Genomic DNA, 23,920 nt, shown 5'->3' with positions numbered 1-23,920 from the left:
TGATTGTTAATTATTATCCTTATTATTAGCAACGGTCATTGAAATTGTTAAAAGGTTTTAAAAACAATTATAATAAATGCAACAGTTGGACAATGGATGCAGATACTCCAAACTTTTTGAATTTATAATCCACCAGATATTGATTTAATTATAGCACACAAAACATTTTACTGGCACGGACAAATAATGAATGGAGTTCAGGGATTTTGGTGGTATTTCAGGTATTCAATTTATTGTAAAACGTCACCTTTTGTATGCAATCATATATACATTTGCTTATTGTACCAGGTATTTGGTTTATATTTTTTTATGCAACATTTGATTAATACACCGTGCTATATTTGCATATATGAATGAACACATTTACATAAATGGGTGGAATAGGGCTGCAACCACCAAACACTTGCTGTCTACCTGCACACGTCATTAAATACTGTTCTCTTGCGTAATTCAGCAAGTGTGTCAATAGCATGATACCCTCGGATTACACCTATCTATACATACATTACATTGTTTGCGAGATTATTCATAATATCACTATAATCCGAGTGTTCATTTTTGGAAGTTGCTCTCATTTCAGAGCATCCAATTTGCAAATATTTCAACTGTATTAAATGATTCCTTTTGAAATTCCACAAAAATGAATACCCATCAAAATAAAGTTATCTTTCTTCTCTTACTTGTGTTGTAAGTGGCAAGATTATATGTTAAATCCCCGACAAAGCTTTAGCGTTCTTATAGATTCAATGGTAAGACAATGTATTCCATTGAGCCCATTTCAGCCATTACTGGAGTGTGTTTGACAGGTCATTACAAACATTTCCGTGGTTGTTACGTTAATGGGAAAAAAGCATCAGGCACAGCCAAGTGTATGAAAGAGTCGCAGGCGTAACATGAAAGCAATCAATACAGCCACATTTAAGTGACAAGTGTATTCTGCACCACTCGAACACAGGAAATAGATGGCTGAAAAGGACCTCAGGTGGGTGGAGCATGTGCGTTGCTAGTATTATGCCTGTAAGCTTATCTTAGCTGTTGGCTGCACTACAGACTGTTCTATAAAAGGACACTTGTTAAAATGCATTAGCTGGAGCCTGTGGGCACACAAGTGTGAAGGGCAGACAGAGGGAGGGACTCGAGTCAGAGTGAAAGAGAGAGAGGGAGTTGATTGAGTGTGGTACAAATTCATATTGTTTGTGTGCGTGTGCGTACCTACTGTGCATGTGTGCATTTAGCATTATGTAGTTACGTTTGCAGTTGGCTAGTGTGTATGTGTGTTTGTGTGTTTGCTTCCCTTTATGCCGTTTTCTGTGTGTGAATGAGTGTGTGAGCGTCCATATATATGTTCCCAACCTATCATCCCTTGTGTGGATGTGTGGGCGTGTGGCCGTGTGTGTGCATCTGTTAGTGTACTTTGTGGGCTTTTACAGTAATTGAGGGCCTCCTCACAGACCTAATCATTCCTGAGTGTTCACACAGATGAGATTAGTTGCCGGGGAGCTGTTGTCATAGACACCCACTGCTCCAGTCCGGCTGAGATGGCAGGGTCATTAGATACATCCAGATCTCTCAATTTCTGTTCCCCCTCAATTTCTGTATCTCTTTCTCCCTCTTTTCCTCTTGTCCTGTTTCTATCTCTGTCCATACTCTCTTCTCACACACACACACACACACACACACACACACACACACACACACACACACACACACACACACACACACACACACACACACACACACACACACACACACACACACACACACACACACACACACACACACGAGTCCAGTGAATGTAGGCAGTGGGGATCATTACTGTCCATCCACCCAAGTGATTGAAGTGTTTTTTTTATCAGCCAGTCTAAGAGCCTCACAGCATCAGATCCATAGATCCTCCTTGTCTAACTTCTCCACTCCCCCACTGTACTGAGATTCTCATTAGTGGGTGTTCTGAATCATGTTTCACCTTACTTTCCTATCCTTTCCTATGAAATTAAGGTGAAAATCTCCAGCACTTCCATAGCAATCATTCCCCCATTTGCTGGAAATAGCAGCTACTGTAATGTAACACGGGCACTGTATGAGCCATATGTGTAAGGATGTTTTCAGAAATGTGATTTCAGGAGTTGAAATTAGGTATATGTCAAGGTAACAAGCTATTCTTTAACTGGAAGGAAAAGTAAAGTGGTGTCATTACACATCATTGAGAAGCAAAGAGCAGGCAGTTAATTGACTCTCAATAACAGCTATGCCCTCACCTTGGTGACTGGTAAGCTAGCACTTAAAATGACACCTACCTGCTAGGATAAATGTCACTCTATGGGAGATCATTCATCATCATTTCAGATGCCTTTCTCCCCAATGTGGAGAGAAGTTTACAGAAACCCAAAGTGCATCCAAAACAAGCCATCTCTAACACTGTCAGAGGTGATGGTGTCATTTTTCAGCGACACTAGATGTCGTACTGGTGGAAAGAGGCTGGGCCTTCTTAACTCATCTTTTATCATGGCAATGAATTGCCTCTGCTGGACTCCAGCCATTATACTGTTCATAAATCAGTTTAGAAAGAACCCTGGATGGTTCAGAGCTCATGGCCAAAACTCCAATCAAAACACAACAACTCAACCTAACTGTGTACATCTACAGGAGCCGGAAGCTAACGGGATTATCTGCTGTGTTTTTGTTTTTGTTTTTCACAAAGCTAGAATGAATCAAATCAAACTTTATTTGTCACATCACCGAATACAACAGGTGTAGATTTTACCGTGAAATGCTTACTTACATGCCCTTAAACAACAGTGTAGTTCAAGAAGAGTTAAGAAAAGATTTACCAAGTAGAATAAAATAAAAAGTTATAATAAAAACGTATACAATTAGAATAACAATATCGAGGCTATATACAGGGGGCACCGGTACCGAGTCAGTGTGCAGGGCCACAGGTTAATTGAGGTAATTTGTACATGTAGGTGGGGGTGAAGGGACAATGCATAGATAATAAACAGTGAGTAGCAGCAGTGTACAAAAGGGATGGGGGGAGGGGTCCATGTAAATTATCCGGTTGCGATTTTATTAATTGTTCTGCAGTCTTATTTCTTGGGGGTAGAAGCTGTTGATGAGCCTTTTGGTCCTAGACTTGGCGCCCCGGTACCACTTGCCGTGCGGTAGCAGAGAAATCTATAACTTGGGTGACTGGAGTCTCTGACAATTTTATGGGCTTTCCTCTGACACCGCCTATTATATAGGTCCTGGATGGCAGAAAGCTTGGCCCCAGTGATATACTGGGCCATACGCACTACCCTCTGTAGCGACCAGCGTTTGTTGTGTTATAAAGTACATTTTTGGTGTTAGGAAGATTGTGTGCGAAAGTAAACTGTTTGATAGTTTTAGACCAACTACAGCGGTTTTGACATGTTGGTGATCCTTTTAAGCCACGGTGCAGATTAAAGAGGCATTTTCAGAAAAGAGAAGAGTTCATGTTCCAGTTTTTTGTGTGGGTTTGAATACATTTCTTGTTGTGTCTTAATAGCTGAAGTCATATTTTGCATGTTTTCCCTGCATTTTCCCTGAGTTCTTTTTCCCTGCCCTCAGGTTGTCCACACAGTCCGATGAACAAAGCCACTCTGACGTTGATCACCATCAGTACGTGTGTCCTGGCTGTGGTTTACGGCACACAGCTCTCCTGCTCTCTCACTGTCAAGGTCACTCTCCACGTGCCTGAACACTTTGTCGCCGACGGTTAGTATCCCCCATCAACTCGCTCTCTCGCTCTCTCATAAACATGCCCACTGTGTCAAAACTGCATCAGGGAATACATGCTGACAGAATAAGCAAATATACTAGATAGTCTACAGTGGAAGTAGCATCAATACCTTCATTAAGCATGCTAATTGTGCTGTAGATAACATGTTCATTGAAATGTATCTTCTATCTATCTATTATTTTCAAATTGTAACTAATGCATAATTGAATATCCAGTTTGAATAACCAGTTCTATGGTATATCCAGCTACCATAGTAAGAAGAGAACAGCCAGGTTGTTAGCAGTAGAAAAATCTTCACTTTAATAAACCTGGATATGTTATACTGAGCAGTGAATGATGGATGATCCTGTAGTACTTCACACTACATGATCTGCTGAGATAAATGCGATGAGTAAAAATGTGTTCTGTTATCTCTTGGTTCCAGGAAGCAGTTTTGTGGTGAGCATGGGCAGTTTCCTGGATGTGTCTAACTGGCTGAACCCTGCCAAACTGACCCTTTATTACCAGACGAACTGCTCCACCCAGTGGGTCAGAGACTACTGTGGCCAGAGGACCACTGAGCCCTGCGAACAGCTGTGTGACCAAGAGACAGGTTAGTGACACACACACACACACACACACACACACACACACACACACACACACACACACACACACACACACACACACACACACACACACACACACACACACACACACACACACACACACACACACACACACACACACACACACACACACACACACACACACACACACACAGAGAGCCACGTATATGTCCCTGCTGCAATCCCCAGACAGTTCCCTTGGAACAGAACATTGTCTCAAGGTTCGGTGGTATATAACACGGCTGGACTGAGGGTTACCCGCTGATGGGATCTCTTCGGCAAATACATTTATTTGCTCTTGACCTTCAGTGCTAATCTCAGGCTCTGGGTCTCATTCAACCCCTGCCAGCCCCTGTTAAGAATCAAACAGATAAGAGTGGCCAATGTCAGAGTACTGTGTGGAGAATATTACCCTCCTCTCCACATCATCTCAATGTGCTTTTAGCACAGCATCGGGCTTGACATTTAGACTTGCTGTCTGATAGCTTTGATACTTCCCTATCGCAGACCCCTTTCTTTTCACACCAATACTGAAGGCTATAGACTTTTAAACAACTTTCCTTCAACCTTAAATGTCTTAAAGGAGCCCCCTGAGACCCTAAAATGTGTTGTCAGACGTGAGATATTATGAATGATGATGAATTAGCGCCGCGGCTAAGCTAAGTAAACAGTAAAGGTTAATAAAAGTGAAGGTGAGGCAAGGAAATGGGGTGTCACACTCCACGGGTTTATGCTGCGTTCGTGGAAACCCTGGAACTCTGCTGAGATCTATAGAATAGGGCTATTGAATGCTGTATCAGGGATATCACAGGAATATTTGGGGGGTCTAGGAGGGCAAGTGTTCTCTTTAAGAGATGGCAGGGACTCAAGAATGATTCCAATAATGGTTTGAGACTAGACGGGAATGGTGATGTCATTTTTATGGCGGGTTGACTTGAAGTTCCTGTTTGATTATAATTAGGGCCTCGAGTTTTTCCTGGCATCTTGACAGGATCAGGAAAAACAGGGCCCTAGTAATAACTTGACTACAAACTCGCCTTGCACGGCTGTATGAACTATATTTCTGGTGCCGTAGGAACAAGTCAGCATCGAGAGCCGTTCAACATTACTATCCATTGTGTGTTTAAACTATTTGACACCTCCACCGTCGAAACAATCCCTTGCCGTTTTTCAATGGATAAATGTCTGTGAAGAAAAACACACATATTTAGCATAACCACTCCATCATTCACACACACAACCAACCGCACATGGGGCAGATGCCTGGCCAACTGTAGTAGGATTCTAATTTGAACAATTGCTTTCCCTTATTAAATCATTCAACATGGGCCACTGTTGTCCAACCTAATGGCTCATGCTCCTGTATTTATGGGCTTTAATTGCAATCAGCCAACAAAAAGGTAGAAGACCCCTTGGTAATGACTATTAGAGTCAATAGGTTGGAACGCTATCAAAGCCCTATCCCTCACTAGTTAGAGTCATGGTGCAGAATCACTGATTTGCCAGATGTGTTTCGTTGATTCGTTCCTCTATTTTTCTTCATCAATTACCCCCACTTAGTGACTAGTGTGCGTTGAAGGGCCAGTGTCATGTAAATGTGAAGTGTTACTTTAGTTTTTAAATCTAGTTCTCACAGAGTGAGCAGAGAGAGGCTTTGCGTTGTCCAAGCCCCTGTAGTATAGAAACTCAGCCAGGTAGACAAATCTTCTCACCGGGGTGGAAAACCATCACTTCAGAACCATCACTTTGTGTTATAATCATCAATCTGGATGCTGTGTCTCGGAAAGGAAGTTGTCTGATATCAGATTAAGGAGGACATATTCCACCACATGCCTGTGGAGTCCTGGGTGGGGGGCCTAACCGACATGCAGGTGGGTTATAATGGGATGTTTGTAACAGTCTGTCAGCACCTGGTCCATGAGGGGCCGGTCTGTAGGATATTGTTGTCTGGAGCATCAGTAAACCAGATGATGTCGGTTAAATCAGCATTGAAGTTGTAAAGACCTTCAGTCAAAACTGACTTAAAGCGATCTTTCTGTTTATATAAAGAAAGACATCTGAGGAAATGAAGTTGAACATCTTGTCCTGTTCCACAGTTTATTTGAACCCACATGAAACCCACGACACAAAAACAGTGTAGTACTAAGTTTTCATTAAGTTATTCCTCAAATGAACTTTTTTATGCTGACCCAGTCCCCAATTATTATATATATATATTTTTAAATAAGACCGTAAAATGTCTGGTCCCCTGGGTGGGATACTTCCCCCTGTCATAATGTAGTAGAGCCAGTCTAAGCTTATTAAAATGAATTACATGCTGTATTGTATGTGCAATTTATATCACCCCAGACAAGGGCATGTTGAGGGCTGATGCATAATGGAATATAGTAGGAGGCCACTCAACATGCCAGACATGAACTGATGAACTTGGCACTGGCAGCACCCTCTGTCTGTGTCAGTTGGTAAGAAGGCCAACTGTTTTATTCAAATCTGGACCGGCAAATCACTATACTATGTCCTGCACATACAGTGACATCAGGAAGTATTCATACCCCTTGACTTATTCCACATGTTGTTGTGTTACAGCCTGAATTCAAAATGGATTCCATATTTTAAAATATCTAAACCATCTACACACGATACCCCATAATGACAAAGTGAAAACATGTTTTTAGAAATGTTAGCAGACTTATTGAAAATGAAATACAGAAATATGTCTAATTGACATAACTATTCACACAAGTCTCTAAGAGCTTTGCAGACATGGATTGTACAATATTTTTTTATTATAAAAAAAATTCTTCAAGCTCTGTCAATTTGGTTGTTGATCATTGCTAGACAACAATTGTCAAGTCTTACCATAGATTTTCAAGTCAATTTAAGCTAAACTAGGCCACTCAGGAACATTCAATGTCCTCTTGGTAAGCAACTCCAGTGTATATTTGGCTTTGTGTTTTAGGTTATTGTCCTGCTGAAAGGTTAATTCATTTCCCAGTGTCTGGTGGAAAGCAGACTGAACCAGGTTTTTCTCTAGGATTTTGCCTGTGCTTAGGTCCATTGCATTTATTTTTTATCATTAAAAACTCCCAGTCCTTCACGATTACAAGCACACACATAACATGATGCAGCCACCACTATGCTTGGAAATATGGAGAGTGGTACTCAGTAATGTGTTGTATTGGATTTTCCCCAAACATAACAAAAAGTTAATTGCGTTGCCACATTTTTTGAAGTATTACTTTAGTGCCATGTTACAAACACAATGTATATTTTGGAATATTTGTTATTTTGTACGGGCTTCTTTCTTTTCAATCAATTAGGTTAGTATTGTGGAGTAACTACAATGTTGTTGATCCATACTCAGTTTTCTCCTATCACAGCCATTAAACTCTGTAACTGTTTAAAGTCCATGCATCTTATTATCTGACTTGTTAAGCAAATATTTACTCCTGAACATATTTAAGCTTGCCATAACTAATGGGTTGAATACTTATTGAATCAAGACATTTCAGCTTTTCATTTTCTATTAATTAGTAAAAATGTCTGAAAACAAAGTTTCACTTTGACATTATGGGATATTGTGTGTAGGCCAGTGACACAAAAACTTTTACCAATTTTAAATGCAGGCTACACAACAAAATGTGGAAAAAGTGAAGCGGTGTGAAAACTTTCTGAAGGCACTGTACAGTACCTAAACGACTATTCTGCTAAATTGGGAAACATACTGTAGACATATTTTAAAGGTTAGTATTTTAGACAATACAGCTATTACTTTTTCAGATAATCTGAACTACTGTATGTGATGTTCTTGGCATGCTGTTTTCTTGTGCTGTTATTAATAATATGGTTATGAAATGTTACCTTTCTATTTCCCGTATGATGTTCTAGTACCCATAGACATTCAGCCTACCAAAATAGCATGCTTCAATTTATCTGCTGTTTTTCCTCTGCAATTTAAAAGCCAATGTTTTCACGATGGTTAGGTACACTGTACAGAGCATTTTCTCTTGCTCGCTCTCACTCTCTTTCTCTCGCTCTCTCTCTCCCTCAAAAGGAAAAGGACTGTTCGAGTCAGTAATTGGCAACAAATGCACTGTCTCTTTGGAGGCTTCTCATCTCTTCCTAGAGGGAATTTAAAGTCGTTCCTCAAAAGAGCACATTCTCATGTTTTCATCTGCGTCATCCAGCGCACAAGTAGACCCAGCAGAGAGGAAATGGAGACACACTTTCTTTATGCTGTTTTCCTCTCAAAGTGTGTCTTTGTTCCGCTCGTCTGGGCCTAGAACCTGGATGGCGTTCTGTGTGTGTGTCTGTGAGAGTGTGTCCACAAAAGCGGAATTGTGGCACAGAGAAGGAAGGGGAGAAAATGGAGATGGGAGAAAGAGAAGGAGATGTGTTGACATAATTGAAATGATAGCTTTCAGCGAGCTAGCCCCCTTTTTGATACACAAGCAGCCGAGCATGTGTGAGATAGAACTCTGAGGATATATACAGTACCAGTCAAAAGTTTGGACACACCTACTCATTCCAGGGTTTTCCTTTATTTGTACTATTTTCTACATTGTAGAATAATAGAGAAGACATCAAAACTATGACATAACACATATGGAATCATGTAGTAACCAAAAAAGTGTTAAACAAATTAAAATATATTTTATATTTGAGATTCTTCAAAGTAGCCAGCCTTTGCCTTGATGACAGCTTTGCACACTCTTGGCATTCTCTCAACCAGCTTTATGAGGTAGTCACCTGGAATGCATTTAAATTAACAGGTGTGCCATGATAAAAGTACATTTGAGGAATTGATTTCCTTAATGCGTTTGAGCCAATCAGTTGTGTTGTGACAAGGTAGGCGTGTTATACAGGTGTGCCATAAAATACCATATCCATATTATGGCAAGAACAGCTCAAATAATCAAAGAGAAATGGCAGTCCATCATTACTTTAAGACATGAAGGTCAGTCAATGCGGAAAATTGGCTCTCATGACCAAGAGCTACCTCTGCTGCAGAGGATAACTTCATTAGAGTTAACTGCACCTCAGATTGCAGACCAAATAAATGCTTCACAGAGTTCCAGTAACAGACACATCTCAACATCAACTGTTCAGAGGAGAGTGCGAGAATCGTCTATGCAATTATCTTATGGCTCCTAAATCACAGTCCTATCTTAACAAAACATACTTTCATCATTTGTCATATGCAATGTAGAGGATGGAGACTTTGTACATGTAGTGCATATACTTTCCAAGTTACAGTATTTATTTTATAACACTTTTAATGACATCACAAAATAAAAACCAATATGACATTCGTTTTCTATAGCTCACCACTGACCATTCCCCACGTTCTGATGTTAGCAATATTGTTCCAGGATTCGCTTTAGAACGGGTTAGAGTTTCGGCGGTAAACCTCTGTGTAGACAAAACACATTTCCCTGTGAAATTTGGAGTGGGATGTTCTCCCTCCTTGAATTTACAACAAGGTGTGAACTGTCAACCCCCCAGCAGCTCCCTCCTCCCCTCTGTGGGTGAGAGAGGCTGGTTACTGTCATCCATTGCCCAGCTGATCTGACCCATTCGGATCCTCACAGGACAGTCATGACACCATGCAATTAGAACAATGTGGACTGCAAACATGTTCAAAATATTGAGAAAATATGGGGCAGGCTAATTAACTAACTACAGTGTCTTCAGAAAGTATTCAAATGTCTTTTTACGCATTTTGTTGTGTTACAGCCTAAATTTAAAATGGATACAATTTCCATTTTTTTGTCTCTACACACAATACCCCGTAATGTCAAAGTGAAATTATGTTTTTCAAATTTTGTACAATTTGGTCAAAAATTAAAAGCTGAAATATCTGTCAGTAAGTATTCAACCCCTTTGTTATGGCAAGCCTAAATAAGTTCAGGAGTAAACATTTACTTAGCAAGTAACATAAGTTGCATGGGCTCACTTTGTGTGCAATAATTTTTTCATGACTGCCTCATCTCTGTACCCCACACATACTGTACAATAATCTGTAAACTCCCTCAGTTAAGAAGTGAATTTCAAACAGATTCAACCACAAAGACCAGGGAGGTTTTCCAATGCCTCGCAAAGAAGGGCACTTATTGGTAGATGGGTAAAAATACAAAAATCAGACATTGAATATCCCTTTGAGCATGGTGAAGTTATTAATAACCCTTTCGATGGTGTATCAAAACACCCAGTCACTAAATCAGTTGCCGGCGAGTAGAAACTGCTCAGGGATTTACCATGTGGTGACATTAAAACAGTTACTGAGATAGGAAAAAACTGAGGATGGATCAACAACGTTGTAGTTACTCCACTATACTAACCTAATTGACAGAGTGAAAAGAAGGGAGCCTGTACATAATAAAAATATTCCAAAACATGCATCCTGTTTGCACCAAGGCGATAAAGTAATACTGCAAAAAAATTGGCTAAGAAATTAACTTTTTGTCCTGAGTACAAAGTGTTATGTTTGGGGCAAATCCAATACAGCACATTACTGAGTACAACTCTCCTTATTTTCAAGCATAATGGTGGCTTCACCATGTTATGGGTATGCTTGCAATCGTTAAGGACTGGGGAGTTTTCAGGATAAAAATAAATGATTTGGAGCTAAGCACAAGCAAAATCCTAGAGGAAAACCTGGTTTAGTGTGCTTTCCACCAGACACTGGGAGATGAATTCACCTTTCAGCAGGACAATAACCTAAAACACGAGGCTAAATCTACAATTGAGTTTTTTACCAAGAAGACAGTGAATGTTCCTGAGTGGCCGAGTTATAGTTTTGACTTAAATATACTTTAAAATCTATGTCAAGACCTGAAAATTGTTGTCTAGCAATGATCAACAACCAATTTGACAGAGCTTGAATAATTTTGAAAAGAATAATGGGCAAATGTTGAATAATCCAGGTGTGCAAAGCTTTTAGAAACTTACCCAGAAAGACTCACAGCTGTAGTTGCTGCCAAATGTGCTTCTACAAAGTTTTGACTCTGGTGTGAATACTTGTGTCAATGAAACTTTTCTGTATTAAAGTTTCTATACATTTGCAAAAATGTCTAAACATGTTTTCACTTCGTCATTATGGGGTATTGTGTGTAGATGTGTGAGCAAAACATATATTTAATCCATTTGGAATTCAGGCTGTAACACAACAAAATGTGTAATAATCACGGGGTATGAATACTTTCTGAAGGAACCGTGGGTTATAAACGGACTAACATTCAAATTGGAGTTGATGACAACGCAATACATAAAATACCTAAATACACAACTTGAAGCAACCACATATTTAGCCATGGAGCACGTTCTGATTGGTCAGTGAGGGGACAAGCCTCGACACTCCCACAACGTATTTATTCGTCAAAATCCAGCCCTTTCACAAAACACCTCCAGCTACTGTGCCCATAATTACAGTTTTGGAAATAGGAAAAATATTTCTGACACAACCCCAAACCTGTAACGCTACCGCCAACGCTAAGATTTATCATTGCTTCAGGTTTGTCAAAATAGAGCCCCCTTTGTCTTTGTACAAAGTATCACTTTAATGTTCCCTTGCTAAACACCTGCCTTCATCCACCTACATTACCACTCCTCCTTCCATAACCTAAAAATGCACACTACACTAAACCAAAGAAAAATCCCGCCACCCCAAGACTCAACATCATTTGTGCTCACTCATTTTCTTGCCAACGTGTCTTTACTGGCTCACAGTAAGGTCTGGGAAACAATCGGTGCAATGTGCAGTGTTGTAAACTAACCACTGCTGGAGAAAGAGGGGCGCCTGATAAGCAAGCTGTCATGGGAAAAAAAAGAAAGCGAGCGAGCGGATCTAAATTAATTTCCTGCCCCTGTGAACTTTCCTCTGCACCGAATGAAAGTCAAATGCCTGAGAGGGAGATAAAGCCCAGAGACTTTGAAGGAAGCAAACAAACGCCACATGATAACACATCTATTATGAAAACACTACGCAGCGGCATTATCTGAGGCGGTGGTTCCAAACGCATGCCTCAAAGCAAAAGTCAATATTTGTGGTGATGAGGCTTCAATAGAAACCTGATAACAGACAGGGCGAGTGTTTGGACTTCTCAAATGCAGTTAGAAATGACTGTTTTAATGATGCATTACATTTTAGTTTCCCTCCTTTTAACATGGTGATGTGCAAATCTAATTTTGTGAATCAGAGTTGAGTGGAATAACTTGTCACGTCAATCAACAAACAACTAAAGTCCTTTCAAAATACTTTGTTTACCCAACAAGGGGTGCAAGTGGCAATTACAAGGATGCTCTTATGCACCTACAAGAACACACATTTCACTTTACATCCCCTCTCAGTGTTATCACCAGCAAGGCCAGCTGCAGTCGTTTTACTCAGGTACCTCGAACACTGTCTCTGTCTCACTCCACCACCCCCTAATGCCATCCAGCCTACCATCACAGTCATTAACACAACATTGTGTCACCCTTGCTTGTTAAACAATCTCCTGGCCTCCTCCCCCCTCTTCCTTCATTATCCTCCTTCATTCTCCTCCTCCTCCTCCGTGCCTTAACTATCATCCTCCTCTCATGTGAGGTATCACAGTGAAAGTCAATGGATGAAGGACCTCCACTGGCCCCATGTATACGGATCTCTCCTTGAGCCCCAGTGGTGTGTGAATGGGTTTGGGCCGGAGCCAGCTCAATCACACACAGGCAGAGGCACCTGTACACACACGCAAAGGCACCTACCCACCCACACAGTCAAACACACACACTCCCACCGGCTTATCAGCAAGGCCACAACACCTCCTCTTCCAGCCATCGGCCATGTTAGCACAGCTGAGCACGGGGGGATACATGTGAAAGAACACGATCACTCTCGCTCACGACTTCATATAAAGCCAAGCCCAACCTCCTTTCTGCCCTTCGTTTTCTCCCCGCCAATAATACATTCTCCCAGGTTCCTACCGCAACTAATAGGTGCTGAAATGTCTGGGTTGTTCCGGCTTTATCAGCCCTATTCATCCAACCCACCGCCCCACCTGCCCACCCAGGACATGGTGTCGATGATGAATCTCCTCAAGGTCCCGAAACAGAATTGCTTCCCCCCTGGAATGGTGTAACAGTAGAAATATGCACCAGGACAACAATATCTCTTTCCCCTGCCCATGCTGTGAACCTTGAAATGTGAAAATTGCCCACATGGCCTGTGCAAGATAGGAATAGCATTCTAATGAAACGTGTCATTAATCACTTCAGGTCGGCTGCAGGGAAAGAGGAGGAGGGAGATGATTAGTTACTGGTTTCTAGTGAACGCTCCCCGCTACTTTTTTTCCCTTCATTTTGGCTTTAATTTAGAAAACAAGAAAAGAGGAAACAAGAAATGTGCTGATGATGACGGATTTTTGTTGCCAATAGCATTTGTAAAATGGTTTGTTGTGAAGATTTTGTTTAGAGGTTTGCTGTGGGAGATGAAATGAGCGAGTGAGAAATGTTGGGCCAAATTGTGTGTGCGGATGTGCGTGTGTGCGTGTGTGTGTGAGAAAAGAGAGTGAGAGATAGCAAGAGATCCAGTGAGAGAGCGATGCAGGAGCGAAGTATGTTTAACAGCAAGGGGTGGCTGAATTGGCGAGAAAGTGGAATGTGTGAAGATGAAGGCCTATTCTGGCTGAGAGGGCTGATTTGACTATCTGCTGTTTGGTTAACAGGAGCTGGGAGCTGTAAGTAGCAAGGAGTTTCTGAGCTGTTAGCTGTAGGAAGGATAGCATCATCTATTTCCTCTCCATGGTGCACCATCTTACAATAAAACCACCTGGTATTGTTGCTAAAAAAGCAGTGTTTCTACTAGTTTGACTTTTATGACTCGATGCCACCATCGTAAAAAAAAGGCATTCATCATAAATACAAACTTTGAAGTGATATTTCATTTAGCTCTTAAGAGAAATAATTCTGAAATGCTAGAGGTAATTGCTTTCAATTTCCCTTTCATCAGGTAGCACATTCTCACATTATTAAGGCAGTAGCTGTTCCCTGCTAGCCGGTGTGCTATGTCCCCGGCTCATAAACTCACTTAATTAATTATTAAGGACTTGGTGCTAAAATGTGAATGGCATTTTATGACTCCGGTTAATATGTTTCTTCCAATGTTATGCCCCTCCGAGGGAGCATAGGGACCTGTCAACAGCAGGGTTACTCTGTGCAATGCTAATGTTATGGCCGACTCTAACCCACAATGACTATGCATTTTATAAGCTTTTCACACTAGTGGCGCTCATGGGGCAATTCATTTGAACCCTGCACAAAGCTCCATAAATGCAGTTCGACCATGTAAAATCAATGGTGACCATGAATTCATTGATCTGTGAATTTAGTTGTGGAGGGAATAGGTAGTCTGTAAAGGGCTTTGAACAGCAAACCTGAATGCTCAGATCAATATATTGTTTTATGTTGATAGGACTAATAGGATCAAAACTCTTTTGATTATGGAGAGAAAGTTTGAGGTCACATTCTTGTTATGCTTCTGTAGATACCGGCAGCGCCATAAATACATATCATATTCCCAGTTGATGTGTGACTAATCATTTTTCATTTGTCTTGTTGCATACAGTTGACTAATGTGTGGGCAGTAATGGTTAAAGACTCAATCTTCCATAGTTTCGATTGTTTCAAACAACCAAGTTGAGTATTTTAGCCCTCCGTTGGCTCACTGTCCCTTATGAAAGTAACGTAAGAAATGATTCATTTAGACAAACTAGCTGGAAATGAAACGTCAAGCTATATGAGTTGTTGGCATGCATTCCAATGTTTGTCCCAAGTGTGAATGCAGACGGCTGAATAATTACTGTCATATTCCAGGTGGACAGGGCAATCCAAATGGAAATGAATGCACACTTTACATCCTGAATGAACCCATGCTGTTTACAATTTACTTCTGAAATGTTTTAGTTTCATAACCTGATATCACTTTTGTTTGAATTCCTTGCAGTCGTATTTCCAATGTTGTTGCACCAATGCGATATGGCACACACAAAGTCACTGCATCATTGTTTCTATCCTGAAAAACAACCGTTAATAAGCTACTGAGTAAGAACTGTTGTTTTGTCTTCTGTGTTACTCTGACTACCATTTGAACATTGCCATACAAATTAGACGAGGTTAATGAAGAAAATAGTATTGAATAAGGGAAATTGTAGTGAATATCCCATATTAATTTCAACAAGTAAGAGGTGAGGTTGAGAATATAAAAAGTTGGAAGGTATTCTCAATGAGAAAGAATTGAACCGCAGTAAGATGACAATGTGATCGTCATGTTCTTGTCAGCATTTTTGTAAGACTCAAGTGCACCTAGCGGAGGTCGTTTAACAACAGACGTTTGTTACTCAATCCCTCGCTCAAAGTGTTACATAGGCCTACAGCAAAACACTGAGCATTGTTCTGTAGCAACCGAGCAACGTTCAGGAAGGAAACATTTAAGAGTGGACTCCGGCTGGGGTGGATGAGACAGTAGCTTAAATCACAAGTGCCTCTCTCCGCTGCTCAAAATGTTCCATAGGCGCATAGAAAACAATTTATTTCTGTAAGGACGGAGGAGCGTTCACAAACACAATGTTCTGCAGTATACTCACGGCTGGGTCGGGGTGAGAGGTAAACCACAGAGCAGCGATAATGCCTTCATGGCAGGAGACACAGAGGGAGCTTTCCCCTCATTCAATGTTTGCTTTTTCTATTTGTTTTTGTGTTTTATGAATCTGCCGCCTCATATCTTCTGACAGATCATAAATCAGCACCCTGAGGCATGGGCAGAAAACCCCTGGCGCTTTAACACTGCTTTGATTCTGTATGGATTAAAAACATGGAGGGTGGGAAATGAAAGGGGGGAAGAGAATACAATGAATATAATTAGCCTCCTTTGACTCTTCTCCCATTTTTAAGACTGTTACTTCTTTGTTTTTTGTTTTTTTGTTGAGTTTTGTAGATACAGTGTTTGCGGATTTATACTTTATGCTTTACACCTTTGCTTTCTTTGTGTCATAACTTATCATTGCACTGTTTATGCTATGTTATTTAAATATACCATTTCAAAGCACCACCCCCTTATCCTTGGCATACAGTATATGCTGAGTGTACAACACATTAGGAACATCTTTCTAATATTGAGTTGCACCCCCTTTTGCCCTCAGAACAGCCTCAATTCGTCGGGCTTGGTCTCTATAAGATGTCTAAAACATTGGCCCATTTTGACTCCAATGCTCCCACAGTTGTGTCAAGTTGGCTGGTTGTCCTTTGGGTTGTGGACCAATCTTGATACACACAGGTGAACTGTTGAGTGTGAAAAACCCAGCAGAGTTGTAGTTCTTGATACACTCAAACCGGTGCGTCTGGCACCTACAACCATACCTCGTTCAAAGGCATTTCAATATTTTGTCTTGCCCAATCACCCTCTGAAGGACACATACACAATCCATGTCTCAATTGTCTCAAGGCTTTAACATCCTTCTTTAACCTGACTCCTCAGGCTCCTCAGGTTCATCTACACTGATTGAAGTGGATTTAACAAGTGACATCAAAAAGTGATCATAGTTTTCACCTGGATTCACCTGGTCAGTCTATGTCATTGAATCTATGTTGACAAAGGCTCTGTTGTCACCATATCAATGCTTTTGTCATACCATACAAGCTATACAATGAATGGTTTCTTTCTGCCTTTGAAAATGTCAGGTCAAAAGTGAAATCGTAATGGGTGTTTATAGTAGAGGGATGCATCAGGAAATGGTAGTCCGGCCATTTCAACTGTACATCAAATCAATAAATCCCAGATGTACCACAATAAAAGGTTACATAGTTCTTTATAATGGTACCACAATCCTTAAGTTCCTACAGATCAGTGGCGGTCGATGCCGTTTAAGATTGAGAACGATTATTATTTTTATGAGCATGGCCTTATTTCTATGACAGCAGATTAGATGACTGTCATTCATATTCCATTCACCCAACTCAATGTAACATCGAGAGGTTTAGGCTACTACATACTCACATTTTCCCTATTCCCATCATGAAGTTGCTACAACCTAGCCTATGAATTAAAGTTTACAACATAGGTGCACAGGTCGAGAGAAATTTGAGTAATCAAGTGACAGACAGTGACACATTCAATAACACTCTGCACAATCTTGCCTGCATCTAGCTGATCTAGGGTGTAATCATTAGTCCAAAAGTTACAAACAAGAGTATCTATTGGATACATTCTGTTATGTGTCATGACTTTGCCCTGTTGGGTGAGGATCATAACCCCCCCCCCTTTCTCTCTCTTCCCCCCCAACGGTTTATGGCCTACCATAAATACCGAAACTCTCTCCACTCTTGGAAAGCCCTTTTGTTACCACAGAGAAAGACTCTACAGGATGGTAACTTCAGAAAGTTGAACAATGAGACCATTTTTCTGTAATGGAAGGGTCCGTTGATACTTTAATTTAACCTTTATTTGACTAGGCAAGTCAGTTAAGAACAAATTCTTGTTTACAATGACTGCCTAGGAACTGTTCAGGGGCAAAACGACAGATTTTTACCTTGTCATTTCAGGGATTCGATCTAGCAACCGTTTGGTTACTGGCCCAACACTCTAACACTAGGTACTTAAAGAATATGATGTCAGATCAGTCATTGTTTTGGTAGATTGTTACTAATGATAGGACAACAGAATTGTATCTTTGAAAGTCTACACATTCTAGTTATCAGATTTACATCAAAATGTGATTAAACATGAAACTATTTGTGAGAAGATAAAATGTGATTTTAGCTTCTAAATGAGAGAATTGTTTCATAAGTAAACTTATGCTCAATCAGTAACCCCACCCACGGGAGCACAGACATTGGTTAGAAGTATGAAACACACCCCTTCTCCTCCCCAGTACAAAAGTCCACGTAACGATCATTAACGTTTAGTTCCAGAAATGTGAGGACTGCTGTTCTAACATTAAGGTGGGTGAATTTCAACGTGGAGGTGACGATCACCACGCTGGAATGAATTTCGACTAGACCAGTCAGAATACAGCACGAGCTGATTATGGCAACTTGGTATGAACTTTTAACTAACATTCACTAAAGAAGAAGTGATATATCCTAGACCTTCGAGTTATCAGCTGCAGCTGTAAACGTACGTGGCCTAGGAAAGGATAGACAATTTCCTAAGAACGACAGTATACTTCAACGTACAGTGTCTTGCAAAAGTATTCACACCCTTTGTCATGTTCGTCGTAGTGAGGAGACCAAGGCGCAGCGTGATTTGAGGACATTCTTCTTTAATAAATGAAGAACACTAAAACACTAAACAAACTAACAAAATAACAAAAACGAACATGAAGCTAATTACAATGAGTGCTGACATGCAACCACACATAGACAACTACCCACAAAACCAAAATGGAAAATGGCAACCTAAGTAGGATCCCCAATCAGAGACAACGATAAACAGCTCCCTCTGATTGGGAACCAATTCAGGCCACCATAAACCTACATTACCTAAACATACAAAAATCCCCATAGATAAACAAAAACCCTAGACAAGACAAAAACACACATACCCCTCCTCGTCACACCCTGACCTGACCAAAATAATACAGAAAATATAGAAAATGAAGGTCAGGGCGTGACAGTACCCCCCCCCCCCCCCCCCCCCCCCACAAAGGTGCGGACTCCGGCCGCAAAACCTGAACCTATAGGGGATGGTCTGGGTGGGCATTTCTCTGCGGTGGCAGCTCTGGTGAGGGACGTAGCCCCCGCTCCACCTCTGGCTTGGCCCACTTAGGTGGCGCCTCTAGAGCGGGGATCCTCGCCGCCAACCCCGGACTGGGGACCTTCGTAGCGGGCCCCGAACTGGGCGACTCTGGAGGCTCCGGGCTGGAGGCCGTCTCTGGAGACTCCAGGCTGGAGGGCGTCGCTGGAGGCTCCGGACTGGAGACCCCCGTTGGAGGCTTCATGCCATGTCTCACCCCTGGAGGCTTCTTGCCATGGATCATCACTGGAGGCTTGTTGCCATGGATCATCACTGGAGGCTTCGTGCCATGGATCATCACTGGAGGCTTCGTGGCATGGATGATCACTGGAGGCTTCGTGCCATGGATCATCACTGGAGGCTTCTTGCCATGGATCATCACTGGAGGCTTCGTGCCATGGATCACCACTGGAGGCTTCTTGCCATGGATCACCACTGGAGGCTTCTTGCCATGGATCACCACTGGAGGCTTCTTGGCATGGATCATCACTGGAGGCTTCGTGCCATGGATCATCACTGGAGGCTTCGTGCCATGGATCATCACTGGAGGCTTCTTGCCATGGATCATCACTGGAGTGGAAACGTTTTGGGTAGCCTTCCACAATCATTCCAGAAAAATAATGTCATGGCTTTAGAAGCTTCTGATAGGCTAATTGACATAATTTGAGTCAATTGGAGAAGTACCTGTGTATGTATTTCAAAGCCTACTCAAACTCAGGTCCTCTTTGCTTGAAATCATGGGAAAATCAAAAGAAATCAGCTAAGACCTCAGAAAGAAAATTGTAGACCTCCACAAGTCTGGTTCATCCTTGGGAGCAATTTCCAAATGCCTGAAAGTACCACGTTCATCTGTACAAACAATAGTAAGCAAGTATAGACACCATGGGACCACGCAGCCGTCATACCGCTCAGGAAGGAGACGCGTTCTGTCTGCTAGAGATGAATGTACTTTGGTGCGAAAAGTGCAAATCAATCCCAGAACAACAGCAAAGGATCTCGACCTACATCTCTCCCAAGTCCGTACGGGTGTTTCAGAAATGGGACAATACTGTAACTACTAATTGGATACCACGAAATTGGGGAGAAAATAGGGCAAAAAAATAATCTCCCGGGCCGGATTGAAGTGCCCGGCGGGCCGGATTTTTTTGTTTGTTTTAAAACTGTTGTTTTATAATTTAAAAAATGAAAAAGTCAAACTGTCTCTAGAATAGTAAGACTGTGACTTTTGTTAGTTAATCAGAACATGTCAGGGGTGGAGAAGGGAGTCTTAAGGTTTTAGGTGGGCGTATTGACTTCAGTTTAGAGTTCCGGCATGTCTGAGGTGGAGATTGAGGTGAGGCTAGCTATAATTAGAGAAGGAGCGGGAGGTTGAGCAGTAGCTGCCAAACTATGTCTGGTGCAAACTGATTATTGGACAGGGCTTGCCTGCTGATCGATGAGCAGGGAGGCCCTGGAAGACACGTGGATAAATTCATATATTTGTCACTTTGTTCCCTTCCCGCAGGAGAATGCAGCTGTCACGAGGGCTATTCTCCCGACCCGGTGCATAAACACCTCTGTGTTCGCAGCGACTGGGGCCGCAACGAAGGGTAAGTTCAGCCGGCTCTGCCCTGCACACGGACTGTCACCGCACTGATGAGACAAAAGGAGAAGAGGACAGGAGAGGAAGAGTGAGAGGGCGAGGGAGGGAAACATAGGGTGAGAGGGGAAGGGAAGGAGATGGAGCGAGGGAGAGGGGAAGGGAAGGAGATGGAGCAAGGGAGAGGGTATGCTAGCGAGTATAAGGAGAGAAAGAGAGCGGGAGAGAAATGAGGCCTCCATCACCTCGCCATGTGCCCAGTCAAGTGCAAGCCCTCTTCCTGACTCGGACTGCATGCTAATTAACTCAACTAGCTCAACAGCTGGGCAAATAAAATACCAGCCCCCATTAGCTATGTAAATCTCTCATCATCAGTTGGACTCAGTCCTTACCTGTCAATCACAGATCCAATCCCTCTTCACCAATTCAGGAGCAATGGAGGATCATCTTTGGTATTTAAAGCCAGACAAAATTGTGTAGCATGACCTTGCAACTGGTTTGTACTGTGCAGGTATATCAACTCCCTTATGTAGTAACATGTTTTGCATGGTGTATTAACATTTTCCTGCCTCTGACTTTTAGAAATTTAAAGAATTGCACTAACTTAACTTTTTGCATGTTTTGTTCTTGCATGAATGTATAAGGAGTGTGTTAATACATGTGCATTGTTCAGTGTATTGTGTATAAATGTGCTTCCCTGCTCTCTCCCCAGTCCCTGGCCCTACACCAACCTGGAGAAGGGTTATGACCTCGTCACAGGGGAGCAAGCTCCAGAAAAGATCTTCAGGTGAGGAGACATGTGAATCCAAGCACCCTCGCCTGCGTGCTTAGCTGGTGGTCTGCCAAAATAATGTATTTCCAGTCAACTACACTGAAGTCAGGGAACCAGGGATGTATACACTACCAGCCATCAACAGACACTATGGGAACTGGGACCATGCAATTGTCTTCTCCATACACCTGCCTCTGTGCCTGTTCTGAGCACAATAGTTCACACACACATACACAGATGCACGTGTACAAATGCACACAAACACACACGCACACACACGCACGCACATACACGCACGCACACACACACACATCCCCAGAGGCAGCTGTATGTACAGTGTGACGCCCTGTTAAGAAATAGCCAGAGGGAATGTTATGGACAGGGCTTTCAAGTGCTTTTAGTGCCCGTCTTTGTGCCAGGGCTTCTCCTGACAGGGACATTCTCTCTGACATTTTCCTGAGTAGTGTTAACACAAAGGCACCACACAGGTAGATGCAGCAGTGCCAGTCACTAGAGCCTTCCAAGGGCTACAGAACCCTGCTTTCTACTTTCTACTTCTTCTTTGTCCTTTCTGGGCGTGTTCTAATTGGGAAGCTCATGATCACTTCAGAAAGAGGTGCCAGAGTAGGTATTTTACAACAACAACAAAAAACTAGACTAAGTGTGGTAAGGGTGAAAGAGTAAATACTTTGAAATGAGACTGTGGGTTATTATGGCACCGCAAAATAATCTTAAATGATGAATTTGTCGCTCGGAGCCACTGCCTTGCAGATGAGATGCATCATTATAAGTCACATCTCGCCTTTCAGTCACACTGTTGTCAGAATCACTACAGATCTATACGCAACTTTTCATGTATAAGCTGTTTTCCCTGATATCATCAAATGCCTGGTGTGGATGTTTAGGGGTGGAAAAACCCTGAGAATAATTCATATTCATTTTACTTACCTGCGATGTTATCATTTTCTGCTTCTCTCCTGCATGCACACACTAGCACCACCAACACAGACACACACACTCAGCACAGATACAAACATACACACATCTTTGGTAAAGCCTACCGGTGTGTGTGATGGATGGGGAGAGGAGCAGGGGCCGATCAATGGGCTCCAGAGTGAGAGGTCGGAGGGAGCGGGGGACTGGCCGTCAGTGTCTTATTTATGAGTGGATATGGCTATTGATCAGGCCTGAATCATTGTGTTCCTGTCTATATCCCAGGTCAAGGCCGGTGGCACGCTGCCCACTCCTCCGAGCACCTCTCTAAAGGACTACTGACAAAGAGCTTATAGAATTAGATATTGGCTGAAGTCCCCATATCATAATTTTGGGATGACAAGGGTTTAACGTCAGTCATAAGGCCCATGACAGCCACCCTAAGCCACGCTGAGTAAACCATTAGCAGATGTTATGATTCATAGTAGATATATTTCAGTCTTTGATAATGATACACAATATACATTAGATTTTAATAAAATTCTCTGAAATGTAGTTATTACCTTTGTATTCAAGACTTCCGTTTTTTCCTTATTTATGGTTGTGGCTCTTATTCACCGATAATGAATGGAAATGCAGTTTTGATTGAGCCCACAATTTAGTACATTTTCACTTCATATTCCCAGGTCCATTAGCAGAAAGAAAAATTTGCAGCTCTAGCTAATGACCTATGTTTTTCAGAGAACATTTGGTGCTTGATCAGCAATCAAACTGCACACTTAGAGTTTACACACAGAGATGAACAGTCATAAACTGGATGTAAAATGTTTAATGACAATTGTGTAATATGGTATAATGTTCATTTCCGTGGTAGAACTGCTGACTAGCACTACTGCTGTAGCACTGTTGAGTGACGGATGATACTGATGGAACTCGCATAGCATTGGTCAGGTGGTCAGAATTTGTTTTAAACATTGTGCACAGTAGCATGGATCAACATCTTCTTATCTCAACTTTCCTCATGTAAGCACCAGCTTTTAAGTTTAATTCTAAACGTTCTTTAATTATATGCATTTTGGTGACACCTTCACATTGCTATCGATCCAGATGGCATTGACAACAAAGAAAAACTGTAAAATATGACACTGGCTCTACATCAAAAGGACAAGCCCTTACCAGCTGTCACAATGCTGACTGATTTATTTTTAGCTGACTGTTTAATATGGAGGCTGAGTACGTTGTCGTCTTTTTTGACACTTAAGCATCTCGTTGTCTCTGTGTCAACGCAGGTCGTCCTACAGCCTGGGCCAGGGTCTGTGGCTGCCAGTGAGTAAGAGCTTTGTTGTGCCACCGGTGGAGCTGTCAATCAACCCCATCGCCAGCTGCAAGACTGACGTGCTGGTGACAGAGGACCCTGGGGACGTCAGGTCAGTTTACCTTTAAAGATACCTATGTGTGGGCGGATATTTCTTTCCTGAGACCTGATCTAAAGTCAGTTTACTTC

At 41.9% G+C, this 23,920-nt stretch overlaps 1 protein-coding gene across 1 annotated transcript in view; it reads left to right on the top strand.

Annotated features, from left to right (window-relative positions):
* The window catches only part of LOC139552308 (astrotactin-2-like), a 547,772-nt gene that overhangs the window by 191,530 nt on the left and 332,322 nt on the right, over positions 1-23,920 (top strand). Inside the window, exons 6-10 of the mRNA XM_071363924.1 lie at positions 3,589-3,735; positions 4,185-4,352; positions 20,637-20,721; positions 21,424-21,498; positions 23,706-23,843. Coding sequence (XP_071220025.1) covers positions 3,589-3,735; positions 4,185-4,352; positions 20,637-20,721; positions 21,424-21,498; positions 23,706-23,843 — 613 coding nt within the window. The remainder of the gene's footprint in view (positions 1-3,588; positions 3,736-4,184; positions 4,353-20,636; positions 20,722-21,423; positions 21,499-23,705; positions 23,844-23,920) is intronic.

This window comes from Salvelinus alpinus, chromosome 24 (assembly GCF_045679555.1).
Source record: "Salvelinus alpinus chromosome 24, SLU_Salpinus.1, whole genome shotgun sequence".
Taxonomy (NCBI): Eukaryota; Metazoa; Chordata; class Actinopteri; order Salmoniformes; family Salmonidae; genus Salvelinus; species Salvelinus alpinus.
This window is presented reverse-complemented; position numbering and strand designations above follow the sequence as displayed.